We start from the raw sequence: 11848 nt of genomic DNA, 5'->3' as shown, positions 1-11848 counted from the left end.
ATAAAATCAATCTTTATTAATTCTCTTTGACGAAAGAAGGAACTTTTACTTGATTAAACCTTCATCCAACGGACCTAATTACAGTCAAAACCCACATTCAACCCCAGCCCTGCGATTACTAATTGATGCGCACACACATTTCCTATATTAAAGCCCTAAGCTCTCACATTTCCTTATTACAAACCAAATACACAAAATTAGTAAGCGATAAAACATCCTTTCAAGCCCTAGCAACCTTTCTCTCTCTCTCTCTCTCTCTCTCTCTCTCTCTCTCTATGCAAGAACGAAGAACCGACCGTCAAGCCATGGAGATGGAGAAGAGGACGAGCGCCGGTCGCCGGAAGCTGGAAATGAAAGTGATCGGCGATGATAACAGACGCCACGTGGCATTCTCGAAGCGAAAGGTCAGGATAATCAACAAGGCGGCGGAGCTGAGCGTCCTCACCGGATCAGAGGTTGTCGTCATCGTCTTCTCCAAGTACGGCAAGACGTACACGTTCTCCACTCCCGGGGACCTAGCCGTGCTCTCCGCCGTACGCAATGGCGTCGTTCCCGTTCTCCGGCGACCGACGGCGCCGGCGGAGAATGACTGCGGCGGCGCGTCGAGGGAGCTGCGACGGCTCGAGGAGTTGGCAAAACGGCCGGCGGAGCGGTGGAAGCGGGAAAAGGACGGCGGGTTTTTGTTGGACCGGCCGGTGACGGAGGCGGAGGACGCGGAGGGGTTTCTGGCGGCGCTGAAGGATCTGAGGCGTATGGTTGCCGAGAAGGCGGCGGCGGATGAAGAAGAAGAAGGGACGTTTGAGGGGTTGATTGACGGCGATGGGGACGCTAATGGCTTGATCATGGTCTCTTCTCCGTCTTCGGTGATTTATAATTAATTCATCGTCTCTCTCAGTGTATTATGCAGATTGCAGAGACTGCTTTTTTAATTTTTCGACAGTGGTAATTGTAAGTAAATAATAATTTATGGGTGTTTTCGGTTTGAATTTGATTAGTAATAATTGGAGGGATAATAATTGATAGCGATCGCCATTGATATACATATTCATATGGGTCTTATTTTTGTGAGTATATAAAAAGTTAGGTTTGTTTTGCTTCAATTCGGCAGTAGCAATGAAGGAAGGTTTTATTTTCTTTAAATTCTACTACATGTTTGTGGGATGTGATTATGAATCTCCGTCGTCCACTATTACAAATTTACATTTCTAGTGCGGAAGGGTATTAGGTGCGACATGTCGCACCTAAATATCGCACCTAAGACCATATTCGGTGCGACATGTCGCACCGGATACTCATCCAGATGACTAAAAATTTCGCTAATGATTAATGTTATTCGGTGCGACAGTGTCGCATCTAATAGGAAGGGTGCGACAAATGTCGCATCTAATACATTTAGGTGCGATAGTTGTCGCACCGACAGGGTTTTAAAATTTAAAGTTTTCGGCGAATCCCTCCGAGTTTTTTTTCAACATATTGGGTGCGACAATGTCGCACCTAATAAATATGGTTGAGAAATATATTTACATTGACAGCTTAAATATATATGTACGGTTTGATAAATTGATTCTTCGTGATTTCACACGGTCCAAAATAGGACATAAAATCAATCTTTATTAATTCTCTTTGACGAAAGAAGGAACTTTTACTTGATTAAACCTTCATCCAACGGACCTAATTACAGTCAAAACCCACATTCAACCCCAGCCCTGCGATTACTAATTGATGCGCACACACATTTCCTATATTAAAGCCCTAAGCTCTCACATTTCCTTATTACAAACCAAATACACAAAATTAGTAAGCGATAAAACATCCTTTCAAGCCCTAGCCACCTTTCTCTTTCTCTCTCTCTCTCTCTCTCTCTCTCTCTCTCTATGCAAGAACGAAGAACCGACCGTCAAGCCATGGAGATGGAGAAGAGGACGAGCGCCGGTCGCCGGAAGCTGGAAATGAAAGTGATCGGCGATGATAACAGACGCCACGTGGCATTCTCGAAGCGAAAGGTCAGGATAATCAACAAGGCGGCGGAGCTGAGCGTCCTCACCGGATCAGAGGTTGTCGTCATCGTCTTCTCCAAGTACGGCAAGACGTACACGTTCTCCACTCCCGGGGACCTAGCCGTGCTCTCCGCCGTACGCAATGGCGTCGTTCCCGTTCTCCGGCGACCGACGGCGCCGGCGGAGAATGACTGCGGCGGCGCGTCGAGGGAGCTGCGACGGCTCGAGGAGTTGGCAAAACGGCCGGCGGAGCGGTGGCAGCGGGAAAAGGACGGCGGGTTTTTGTTGGACCGGCCGGTGACGGAGGCGGAGGACGCGGAGGGGTTTCTGGCGGCGCTGAAGGATCTGAGGCGTATGGTTGCCGAGAAGGCGGCGGCGGATGAAGAAGAAGAAGGGACGTTTGAGGGGTTGATTGATGGCGATGGGGACGCTAATGGCTTGATCATGGGCTCTTCTCCGTCTTCGGTGATTTATAATTAATTCATCGTCTCTCTCAGTGTATTATGCAGATTGCAGAGACTGCTTTTTTAATTTTTCGACAGTGGTAATTGTAAGTAAATAATAATTTATGGGTGTTTTCGGTTTGAATTTGATTAGTAATAATTGGAGGGATAATAATTGATAGCGATCGTCATTGATATACATATTCATATGGGTCTTATTTTTGTGAGTATATAAAAAGTTAGGTTTGTTTTGCTTCAATTCGGCAGTAGCAATGAAGGAAGGTTTTATTTTCTTTAAATTCTACTACATGTTTGTGGGATGTGATTATGAATCTCCGTCGTCCACTATTACAAATTTACATTTCTAGTGCGGAAGGGTATTAGGTGCGACATGTCGCACCTAAATATCGCACCTAAGACCATATTCGGTGCGACATGTCGCACCGGATACTCATCCAGATGACTAAAAATTTCGCTAATGATTAATGTTATTCGGTGCGACAGTGTCGCATCTAATAGGAAATTGTCGCACCTGATACCTCTAGGTGCGACAAATGTCGCATCTAATACCTTTAGGTGCGATAGTTGTCGCACCGACAGGGTTTTAAAATTTAAAGTTTTCGGCGAATCCCTCCGAGTTTTTTTTCAACATATTGGGTGCGACAATGTCGCACCTAATAAATATGGTTGAAAAATATATTTACATTGACAGCTTAAATATATATGTACGGTTTGATAAATTGATTCTTCGTGATTTCACACGGTCCAAAATAGGACATAAAATCAATCTTTATTAATTCTCTTTGACGAAAGAAGGAACTTTTACTTGATTAAACCTTCATCCAACGGACCTAATTACAGTCAAAACCCACATTCAACCCCAGCCCTGCGATTACTAATTGATGCGCACACACATTTCCTATATTAAAGCCCTAAGCTCTCACATTTCCTTATTACAAACCAAATACACAAAATTAGTAAGCGATAAAACATCCTTTCAAGCCCTAGCAACCTTTCTCTCTCTCTCTCTCTCTCTCTCTCTCTCTCTCTCTCTCTCTCTCTCTCTATGCAAGAACGAAGAACCGACCGTCAAGCCATGGAGATGGAGAAGAGGACGAGCGCCGGTCGCCGGAAGCTGGAAATGAAAGTGATCGGCGATGATAACAGACGCCACGTGGCATTCTCGAAGCGAAAGGTCAGTATAATCAACAAGGCGGCGGAGCTGAGCGTCCTCACCGGATCAGAGGTTGTCGTCATCGTCTTCTCCAAGTACGGCAAGACGTACACGTTCTCCACTCCCGGGGACCTAGCCGTGCTCTCCGCCGTACGCAATGGCGTCGTTCCCGTTCTCCGGCGACCGACGGCGCCGGCGGAGAATGACTGCGGCGGCGCGTCGAGGGAGCTGCGACGGCTCGAGGAGTTGGCAAAACGGCCGGCGGAGCGGTGGAAGCGGGAAAAGGACGGCGGGTTTTTGTTGGACCGGCCGGTGACGGAGGCGGAGGACGCGGAGGGGTTTCTGGCGGCGCTGAAGGATCTGAGGCGTATGGTTGCCGAGAAGGCGGCGGCGGATGAAGAAGAAGAAGGGACGTTTGAGGGGTTGATTGACGGCGATGGGGACGCTAATGGCTTGATCATGGTCTCTTCTCCGTCTTCGGTGATTTATAATTAATTCATCGTCTCTCTCAGTGTATTATGCAGATTGCAGAGACTGCTTTTTTAATTTTTCGACAGTGGTAATTGTAAGTAAATAATAATTTATGGGTGTTTTCGGTTTGAATTTGATTAGTAATAATTGGAGGGATAATAATTGATAGCGATCGCCATTGATATACATATTCATATGGGTCTTATTTTTGTGAGTATATAAAAAGTTAGGTTTGTTTTGCTTCAATTCGGCAGTAGCAATGAAGGAAGGTTTTATTTTCTTTAAATTCTACTACATGTTTGTGGGATGTGATTATGAATCTCCGTCGTCCACTATTACAAATTTACATTTCTAGTGCGGAAGGGTATTAGGTGCGACATGTCGCACCTAAATATCGCACCTAAGACCATATTCGGTGCGACATGTCGCACCGGATACTCATCCAGATGACTAAAAATTTCGCTAATGATTAATGTTATTCGGTGCGACAGTGTCGCATCTAATAGGAAATTGTCGCACCTGATACCTCTAGGTGCGACAAATGTCGCATCTAATACCTTTAGGTGCGATAGTTGTCGCACCGACAGGGTTTTAAAATTTAAAGTTTTCGGCGAATCCCTCCGAGTTTTTTTTCAACATATTGGGTGCGACAATGTCGCACCTAATAAATATGGTTGAAAAATATATTTACATTGACAGCTTAAATATATATGTACGGTTTGATAAATTGATTCTTCGTGATTTCACACGGTCCAAAATAGGACATAAAATCAATCTTTATTAATTCTCTTTGACGAAAGAAGGAACTTTCCCTTGATAAAACCTTCATCCAACGGACCTAATTACAGTCAAAACCCTCATTCAACCCCAGCCCTGCGATTACTAATTGATGCGAACATACATTTCCTATATTAAAGCCCTAAGCTCTCACATTTCCTTATTACAAACCAAATACACAAAATTAGTAAGCGATAAAACATCCTTTCAAGCCCTAGCCACCTTTCTCTCTCTCTCTCTCTCTCTATGCAAGAACGAAGAACCGACCGTCAAGCCATGGAGATGGAGAAGAGGACGAGTGCCGGTCGCCGGAAGCTTGAAATGAAAGTGATCGGCGATGATAACAGACGCCACGTGACATTCTCGAAGCGAAAGGTCTTGATAATCAACAAGGCGGCGGAGCTGAGCGTCCTCACCGGATCAGAGGTTGTCGTCATCGTCTTCTCCAAGTACGGCAAGACGTACACGATCTCCACTCACGGGGGCTCAGCCGTGCTCTCCGCCGTACGCAACGGCGTCGTTCCCGTTCTCCGGCGACCAACGGCGCCGGCGGAGAGTGAATGCGGCGGTGCGTCGAGGGAGCTGTGACGGCTCTAGGAGTTGGCGAAGCGGACGGCGGAGCGGTGGAAGCGGGATAAGGACGGCGGGTTCTGGTGGGACCGGCCGGTGACGAAGGCGGAGGACGCGGATGTGTTTTTGGCGGCGCTGAAGGATCTGAGGCGTATGGTTGCCGAGAAGGCGGCGGCGGAGGAAGAAGAAGAAGAAGGGACGTTTGAAGGGTTGATTGACGGCGATGGGGACGCTAATGGCTTGATCATGGGCTCTTCTCCGTCTTCGGTGATTTATAATTAATTCATCGTCTCTCTTAGTGTATTATGCAGGTTGCAGAGACTGCTTTTTTAATTTTCTGACAATGGTAATTGTAAGTAAATAATAATTTATGTGTGTTTTCGGTTTGAATTTGATTATTAGTAATAATTGTAGGGATAATAATTGATAGCGATCGCCATTGATATACATATACATATGGGTCTTGATTTTTGTGAGTATATAAAAAGTTAGGTTTGTTTTGCTTCAATTCAGCTGTAGCAATCAAGGAAGGTTTTATTTTCTTTAAATTCTACTACATGTTTGTGGGATGTGATTATGAATCTCCGTCGTCCACTACTACAAATTTACATTTCTTGTGCGGAAGGAGTATTTGGTGCGACATGTCGCACTTAAATGTCGCACCTAAGACCATATTCGGTGCGACATGTCGCACCGGATACTCATGAAGATGACTAAAATTTTTGCTAATGTTTAGTGTTATTCGGTGCGACCAGTGCCGCACCTAATAGGAAATTGTCGCACCTGATACCTCTAGGTGCGACAACTGTCGCACCCATAAGGTTTTAAAATTTAAAGTTTTCGGCGAATCTCTCCGAGTTTTTTTCAACATATTGGGTGCGACATTGTCGCACCTAATAATATTATTAGGTGCGACAGTTGTCGCACCCAAAGGGTTTAAATTTAAAGTTTTCGGCGAATCCCTCCGAGTTTTTTTTCAACTTATTGGGTGCGACAGTTGTCGCACCCAAAGGGTTTAAATTTAAAGTTTTCGGCGAATCTCTCCGAGTTTTTTTTTAACATATTGGGTGCGACATTGTCGCACCTAATAACAAAATTAGTAAGCGATAAAACCTCTTTTCAAGCCCTAGCCACCTCTCTCTCTCTCTCTCTCTCTCTATATATATATATATATATATATATATATATATATATCTATCTATGCAAGAACGAAGAACCGACCGTCAAGCCATGGAGATGGAGAAGAGGACGAGCGCCGATCGCCGGAAGCTGGAAATGAAAGTGATCGGCGACGATAGTGGCATTCTCGAAGCGAAAGGCTGAGATAATCAACAAGGCGGCAGAGCTGAGCGTCCTCACCGGATCAGAGGTTGTCGTCATCGTCTTCTCCAAGTACGGCAGGACGTACACGTTCTCCACTCCTGGGGGCCCAGCCATGCTCTCCGCCGTACGCAACGGCGTCGTTCCCGTTCTCCGGCGACCGACGGCGCCGGCGGAGAGCGACTGCGGCGGCGCGGTGAGGGAGCTGCGACGGCTCGAGGAGTTGGCGAAGCGGACGGCCGGTGACGGAGGCGGAGGACGCGGAGGGGTTTCTGGCGGCGCTGAAGGATCTGAGGCGTATGGTTGCCGAGAAGGCTGCGGCGGCGGCAGAGGAAGAAGAAGAAGAAGAAGGGACGTAGGGTGTTGACCAAGTTGTTAAGCTATCACCCTCTAAGGTTACCATATGGTTGTAGGGAATTTATATTATGAGCTTATATAAAAGTCATGGGTCCTAAGGAAATAAAAGCCAAAATAAAGTGAGAGTCCTACAAAGTCAGTAGCAACGAGGATATTACTTTAAATTATTATTGAAAATATAAATAAAAACATGACCCTTTTTTTTTCTGAAAGCATATGAAAGTATTGGTTAGGAGATACAAATTGAATATGTTATTGTTATATACTATATCACAATGAAAATCAATCAAACCACCATGGTCATGTACATAGTCTATGCTCATATTTCATGCAACATTTGTCACCAATTATCTATCTAAAAACACATGGTACACTAGGAACTCATGTGCTTCTAGAATTAGAACATATCATACACACTTCAAATGTGATTAAGAACTAATTATCAGTGTGGTGGGATGTGAAATGTCAAAGCTCTTTTACTTTTACTTTAATTTTCCCTTGTCAGCAGATATTTACAAGTAGTGTTTACGTAGCCTCGCCTTTTTCTGCTTTTCACATTCGCTTCACAAGCAAAGAATTGCAAACTCCAATTTAAGAAGGAAGAAAAAAAAGAAAAGAAAAGAAAAAAAAAAGCATTGGCAAATAAAATGAAACAAAACCAAGAGAGTAAAGACGTAATACTGTTTAAAGCAGAGGCCAGGGCAGTTGTTAGTTTGCAATCAGTCACATTCCAATTCCCTCTCTAATATATTGGTAAATTTGACCAAAAGAATTATAGATAAAAAAAGAATTAAATGTTACGCCTAACATAGCTTCGTGAACATACCAACAAGCTCCTATGCCAGCAAGCCCAAGTAAGCTTACACCTAAACTAGGAAGAAAAAGAAAAATAAATAAATAAATAAATAAAGGCAAATTGATTAAGTCCTCTCACATTTTGCAATCCATGTTTTAGAGTTACTTTATTTATTTTTTTCCAACCTTTTGAAATGCCAAAACCATCCTTGTCTGAACCACTGTGCATAAGACTCGTATAGCTGCCATTATCAACATGGTGAGTGATGGCATTTCTCATTTTCTCTAAATATCTCTCTCATACATACCTTAGTTTGAAGGCAAAAGCTCATATATATAAGGCCAAAAAAAAAGAGAGCAAGACTTTCTAAAGTGACTTTGTTTTCTTCCTCTGCTTGCTTCCAAAACAAAAATGCCGCGAGAAGACGGCGAATTTGAGACCAATCTTCTGAGAAGGCAACTCGAATCCGCTCTCGTGACCAACGCTTCGTTGGCCAAAGAAAACGAGGAGCTGAGACAAGAGGTGAATCGTCTCAAAGCGCAGACCACGGCTCTCAGAGCCCACAGCCAGGAGAGAAAATCAATGCTGTGGAAGAAGCTGCAAAACTCCAACGAACACAGCATCGAAAAGCCAACGATCCTTCTCAACCTATCGACGACTGAGAAACATCCGCTACAACAATCGGAGCAAGAAGCCGAAAAGAAAGAGAGTGGTCCGACGAAAAAGGCTCCGACCCCGCCACCTGTCCCGCCCCGAGCTCCTCCGCCGCCGCCGATGCCTTCCAAGGCTCTGGTGGGCCCGAGGACGGTCCACCGGGTCCCGGAGGTCATGGAGCTCTACCGGTCGCTGACGAGGCGTGACGCGGGTCCCGAGACGAAGCCCGGGGAAGCGGGGAAAAGCCCGGCGGTGGCTCTGACGAAGAACATGATCGGGGAGATCGAGAACCGGTCGACGTACATCTCGGCGGTGAGGTCGGAGGTGGAGACTCAGGCGGAGCTCATTAACTTGCTGATCAAGGAAGTGGAGAGCTCGGCCCACGAGAAGATCTCGGAGGTGGAGGCGTTCGTGGGGTGGGTGGACAAGCAGCTCTCGGGGCTGGTGGACGAGCGGGCGGTGCTCCGCCACTTCCCGCGGTGGCCGGAGAGGAAGGCCGACACGCTCCGGGAGGCCGCGTTCTGCTACAGAGACCTCGCGAGCCTCAACTGCGAGGTCTCGTCCTTCGAGGACAACCCGAGGGAGAGCCTCGCCCAGGCCGCCAGGCGGGTCCAAGATTTGCAAGACAGGCGAGCATGTACACTCTCTCTTTTTTCGTCGGATTCGAAAAGGGAATCAAAGCCGTTTCATTCGAATTTAACAAAGACGGGATTTCGGGGTCGTTAACAGGTTGGAGAGGAGCGTGAGCAACGTGGAGAGGACGCGGGAAGGGACGAGCAAGAGGTACCGGGATTTCAAGATTCCGTGGGATTGGATGACCGACTCGGGTCTAATCGGCGAGGTTTGTAGATTGTGAAACTAAGAACCAACCAATTAGCAACAAAATTTATAGTGAGGTATATGAACTGTGTTTTGTTTTGTTGCAGATGAAACTGAGCTCGCTGAGGCTGGCAAGAGAGTACATGAAAAGGGTAACTAGAGAATTGAAATCGACGAGGGAAGAAGATAATCTCCTGCTTCAAGGGGTTCGATTTGCTCATCGGGTTCACCAGGTAAAACTGAATATTCTCTCAGCCTGATGCATTATAAAACTAAAACTAAACTCGAGACTGAATGTCCAGTTTGCAGGTGGGTTTGATGTTCAAACAACACAAGCGTTTCAAGAACTGAAGAGAGTAGGACTTGGATATGCAACAAAGTAGCATTATTAACAAGAGCACATGTGATTAGATGATGCAATGTGAACTTAGTATTAAATTAGCCAGCGCATATGTACAATATTATTTCTGAGAATATCAAAACAGAAAATGAATCCTTAGAATCTTATACATCGTTTGAGTTGAAGAGAGTTTCAAAAGTCCTCAGGTTGTGCAACAAAAAAATACCTATTTCTTCTTCTGTTTTTTAGTACGAGAAATTGACGAATATTTATGCGTTTCACTTGGTCCTTTTACACACACTCTGTTCATTCTAGCAATGTAAAATCATCATCTTGTAAGATGAGTTACTATCACAAGCAGTGACGGAGCCAGCTAAGGCTCAGGGGGGCTTAAGCCCCCCTCAAAATTTTTTTTTTGCACTTTTTACCCATTTTAAAAAAAAATTACATTTTTTCCCTTGAAAATTTATACTTTTAGCCCAATTTTTATAAATTTTTTACAATCAAGCCCCCCCTGAATTTTTTTTTTCAAATTAGCCCCCCTGATAGTCTTTTCTGGCTCCGTCACTGATCACAAGTGATCCAACCTGTATTCTTCTGTTTTTTGGTTGTGAAAAAAAAAAAATGAGAAACTCAGTGAGATATTTTTATTTTCGTTCTGATTATCAAAACTGAATTTCTTCTTAAGCTATGCAAAGATATTACATCAATTTATATTAGACATATATCAGATAACTAAAGGCTCAGTAGTCAATATATCAGCATCAGCAAAATCTAAATAATTCATTAAAAACTTGAGTCTGACAAAACTAGAATTCGAACTTTAACAGCTAGAAAAATGTACCAAATACACCAAAGCTGTACGAGCACTCGATGATTCGACACAAACCCTAACAAAGCACTTGAAAAACGAAATCCAAAAATGAAAATTAAAACCGATCAAACGCCAAGCCAGAGAACTCCGAAGAAACGAAGACGGAGGGACACAACTTCCTCACTTAGATCTCTGTCTCATCTTTCGGCGCTTCCTCTTCAATCTCCTCATACGCTTCTTCTTCCACTGATCAATAAAATAAAATAAAAACACGAAATCGAAATCTGTCACTAACGAATTTCTTGCAAATCGAACACTTTTTATCATACGAATCGAAATGTAAAATATCAGATTTACGTACACTATCTGTATTTGAATCGAGACTTTACCTTGGCTCTCATGGTGAAGCAAAGGCCGTCAAATCTGGAGGTTTTATCGCGACAACCCGAGGTCATAAACCAAGAGACTTGTTATGGGCCACTATAAAATCGGAGTCTTAAATCACTAATAATTTGACCCGGCCCGACTCTCAAACTAGGGTTCGCTTTATAAGTGCGAAACGAGGTTCTCAAACCCCAATCCGCCACAAACAGACCGTCATTCTCATCTTCGAGCAACACAGAGTTCTATTTCAAGCCCTAGCCACCTTTCTCTCTCTATGCAAGAACGAAGAACCGCCATGGAGACGGAGAAGAGGACGAGCGCCGGTCGCCGGAAGCTGGAAATGAAAGTGATCGGCGACGATAACAGACGCCACGTGGCATTCTCGAAGCGAAAGGCCGGTATAATCAACAAGGCGGCGGAGCTGAGCGTCCTCACCGGATCAGAGGTTGTCGTCATCGTCTTCTCCAAGTACGGCAAGACGTACACGTTCTCCACTCCCGGGGGCCCAGCCGTGCTCTCCGCCGTACGCAACGGCGTTGTTCCCGTTCTCCGGCGACCGACGGCGCCGGCGGAGAGCGACTGCGGCGGCGCGGTGAGGGAGCTGCAACGGCTCGAGGAGTTGGCGAAGCGGACGGCGGAGCGGAGAAAGCGGGAAAAGGACGGCGGGTTCTGGTGGGACCGGCCGGTGACGGAGGCAGAGGACGCGGAAGGGTTTCTGGCGGCGCTGAAGGATCTGAGGCGTATGGTCGCCGAGAAGGCTGCGGCGGCGGCGGAAGAAGAAGAAGGGATGTTTGAGGGGTTGATTGACGGTGATGGGAACGCTAATGGCTTGATCGTACGTCTTCGGTGATTTATAATTAATTTATCGTCTAAGGTTACCATGGTTGTAGGAATTTATATTATTTGGTAGAGTGTTGACCAAGTTGTTAAGC

General features: G+C 45.3%; 3 protein-coding genes across 4 annotated transcripts; 2 read left to right on the top strand and 1 right to left on the bottom strand.

Annotated features, from left to right (window-relative positions):
• The first annotated feature begins 5138 nt into the window (after positions 1-5138).
• Positions 5139-5714, top strand: LOC149381704 (MADS-box transcription factor 50-like). Its single transcript, XM_089601416.1, has 2 exons — positions 5139-5387; positions 5460-5714. The coding sequence occupies exons 1-2, from the start codon at positions 5139-5141 to the stop codon at positions 5712-5714; spliced, it is 504 nt and encodes a 167-aa protein (XP_089457542.1).
• Positions 5715-8264: 2550 nt separating this feature from the next.
• Positions 8265-9996, top strand: LOC149381703 (INCREASED PETAL GROWTH ANISOTROPY 1-like protein 1). Of its 2 annotated transcripts, none has more exons than XM_089629958.1 (4): positions 8265-9188; positions 9289-9400; positions 9486-9611; positions 9688-9996. In XM_089629958.1, the coding sequence occupies exons 1-4, from the start codon at positions 8317-8319 to the stop codon at positions 9727-9729; spliced, it is 1152 nt and encodes a 383-aa protein (XP_089486084.1). In that variant the 5' UTR covers positions 8265-8316; the 3' UTR covers positions 9730-9996. The 2 variants fall into 2 exon arrangements, with proteins under 2 accessions (XP_089486084.1, XP_089486083.1); XM_089629957.1 differs by having other exon boundaries at positions 8268-9188; positions 9681-9996.
• Positions 9997-10476: 480 nt separating this feature from the next.
• On the bottom strand, positions 10477-11798 carry LOC149381702 (uncharacterized). The gene is made up of 2 exons (XM_089601415.1): positions 10922-11798; positions 10477-10778 (listed from the first exon to the last, which is right to left on the bottom strand). The coding sequence occupies exon 1, from the start codon at positions 11796-11798 to the stop codon at positions 11136-11138; it is 663 nt and encodes a 220-aa protein (XP_089457541.1). The 3' UTR covers positions 10477-10778; positions 10922-11135.
• Positions 11799-11848: the final 50 nt, after the last annotated feature.

Source organism: Urtica dioica, chromosome 11, assembly GCF_054948205.1.
Source record: "Urtica dioica subsp. dioica isolate 48M chromosome 11, U.dioica_male_clone48M_v1_H2, whole genome shotgun sequence".
Classification (NCBI taxonomy): Eukaryota; Viridiplantae; Streptophyta; class Magnoliopsida; order Rosales; family Urticaceae; genus Urtica; species Urtica dioica.
This window is presented reverse-complemented; position numbering and strand designations above follow the sequence as displayed.

Bases quoted from the DNA above. Each gene is read 5' to 3' on its own strand.
- LOC149381703 (XM_089629957.1), top strand. From the start codon at position 8,317: ATGCCGCGAGAAGACGGCGAATTTGAGACCAATCTTCTGAGAAGGCAA. The intron at 9,189-9,288 runs GCGAGCATGTAC...GGTCGTTAACAG, and splicing joins GTCCAAGATTTGCAAGACAG to GTTGGAGAGGAGCGTGAGCA. The intron at 9,612-9,680 runs GTAAAACTGAAT...CTGAATGTCCAG, and splicing joins TTGCTCATCGGGTTCACCAG to TTTGCAGGTGGGTTTGATGT.
- LOC149381704 (XM_089601416.1), top strand. From the start codon at position 5,139: ATGGAGATGGAGAAGAGGACGAGTGCCGGTCGCCGGAAGCTTGAAATG. The intron at 5,388-5,459 runs GTTCTCCGGCGA...TGACGGCTCTAG, and splicing joins TACGCAACGGCGTCGTTCCC to GAGTTGGCGAAGCGGACGGC.
- LOC149381702 (XM_089601415.1), bottom strand. From the start codon at position 11,798: ATGGTAACCTTAGACGATAAATTAATTATAAATCACCGAAGACGTACG.